The sequence below is a fragment of the Empidonax traillii genome, unplaced genomic scaffold, assembly GCF_003031625.1.
Source record: "Empidonax traillii isolate 1590-97213 ecotype Southwest subspecies unplaced genomic scaffold, ASM303162v1 scaffold7004:size16961, whole genome shotgun sequence".
Lineage (NCBI taxonomy): Eukaryota > Metazoa > Chordata > Aves > Passeriformes > Tyrannidae > Empidonax > Empidonax traillii.
The window spans coordinates 7,886-9,040 of NW_020962197.1; the positions used below are offsets into that span (position 1 = coordinate 7,886).

At 51.2% G+C, this 1,155-nt stretch overlaps 1 protein-coding gene across 1 annotated transcript; it reads right to left on the reverse strand.

Annotated features, from left to right (window-relative positions):
- Positions 1 to 488: 488 nt before the first annotated feature.
- Positions 489 to 1,067, reverse strand: LOC114073552 (olfactory receptor 14J1-like; the record flags this gene model as incomplete). Its single annotated transcript, XM_027911287.1, has 1 exon — positions 489 to 1,067. A coding segment is annotated over exon 1 (564 nt), but the record flags the coding sequence as incomplete, so codon positions are not given.
- Positions 1,068 to 1,155: the final 88 nt, after the last annotated feature.

Sequence of the window (1,155 nt, forward strand, 5' to 3'; positions counted from 1 at the left end):
CCCCAGGACTGTGCTCAGAGAGCACTCAGGCCTTGCAGCCAGAAGGGGCTCACAAGGACAGTGTGGAAGTGGAAAGAGCAGCTCTGCAAAGCCCAAGCTCTGCTGCTCCCTGGCAGTGCTGCTGTGCTGGGATTCTTGTCCCCTTGCCCTTTGCCAATCCCCCCTGTCCTGCAGTGTGCTGTCCTTTAGCAACAGCTGAGAAGAAGGGTCTTGGACAAAGAAGGCACTGCAGGGTCCTTTATTTTGTTTCAATACTCGGAGGGCAAATTCATCATTTTTTGCATCTCTGGGTCAAACTCAATGGGTAGGCACAGAATATGAAGGCAGATGCATAAAAATATTTAATTGCAAATAAAACTATTCTAAGAAGAACCTAAAGAGCTCCTGTAAAAACCTGAGCAGGAAGGCTGGACCATTACAGAGTTCCCTTCTAAATGCTACACACCAGAACAGATGCACTTTATTGCTCCTGAAAAGCATCCAGTCATCATTTTCCTTATGGCATCCCTGAGCTCCTGGTTCTTCAGGCTGTAGATGAGGGGGTTCAGTGCTGGAGGCACCACCGAGTACAGAACTGACAGGGCCAGATCCAGGGATGGGGAGGAGATAGAGGGGGGCTTGAGGTTGGAAAATATGCCATTGCTGACAAATAGGGTGACCACAGCCAGGTGAGGGAGGCACGTGGAAAAGGCTTTGTGCCGTCCACCCTCAGAGGGGATCCTCAGCACAGCCCTGAAGATCTGCACATAGGAGAAAACTATGAAAATGAAACAACCAAACACTAAAGAGGCATTAACTACAATGAGCCCAATTTCCCTGAGGTAGCCTGAGTGTGAGCAGGAGAGCTTGAGGATGTGAGGGATTTCACAGAAGAACTGGCCCAGGGCATTGCCCTGGCACAGGGGCAGGGAAAACGTATTGGCTGTGTGCAGCAGAGAATGGAGAAACCCAGAGGCCCAGGCAGCGGCTGCCATGTGGGCACAAGCTCTGCTGCCCAGGAGGGTCCCGTAGTGCAGGGGTTTGCAGATGGCAACGTAGCGGTCGTAGCACATGATGGTCAGGAGGGAAAACTCTGTTAAAATGAAGAACAGAAAGAAAAAGAGCTGAGCAGCACATCCTGTGTAGGAGATGGTTGTGGTGCCCCAGAGGGAGTTG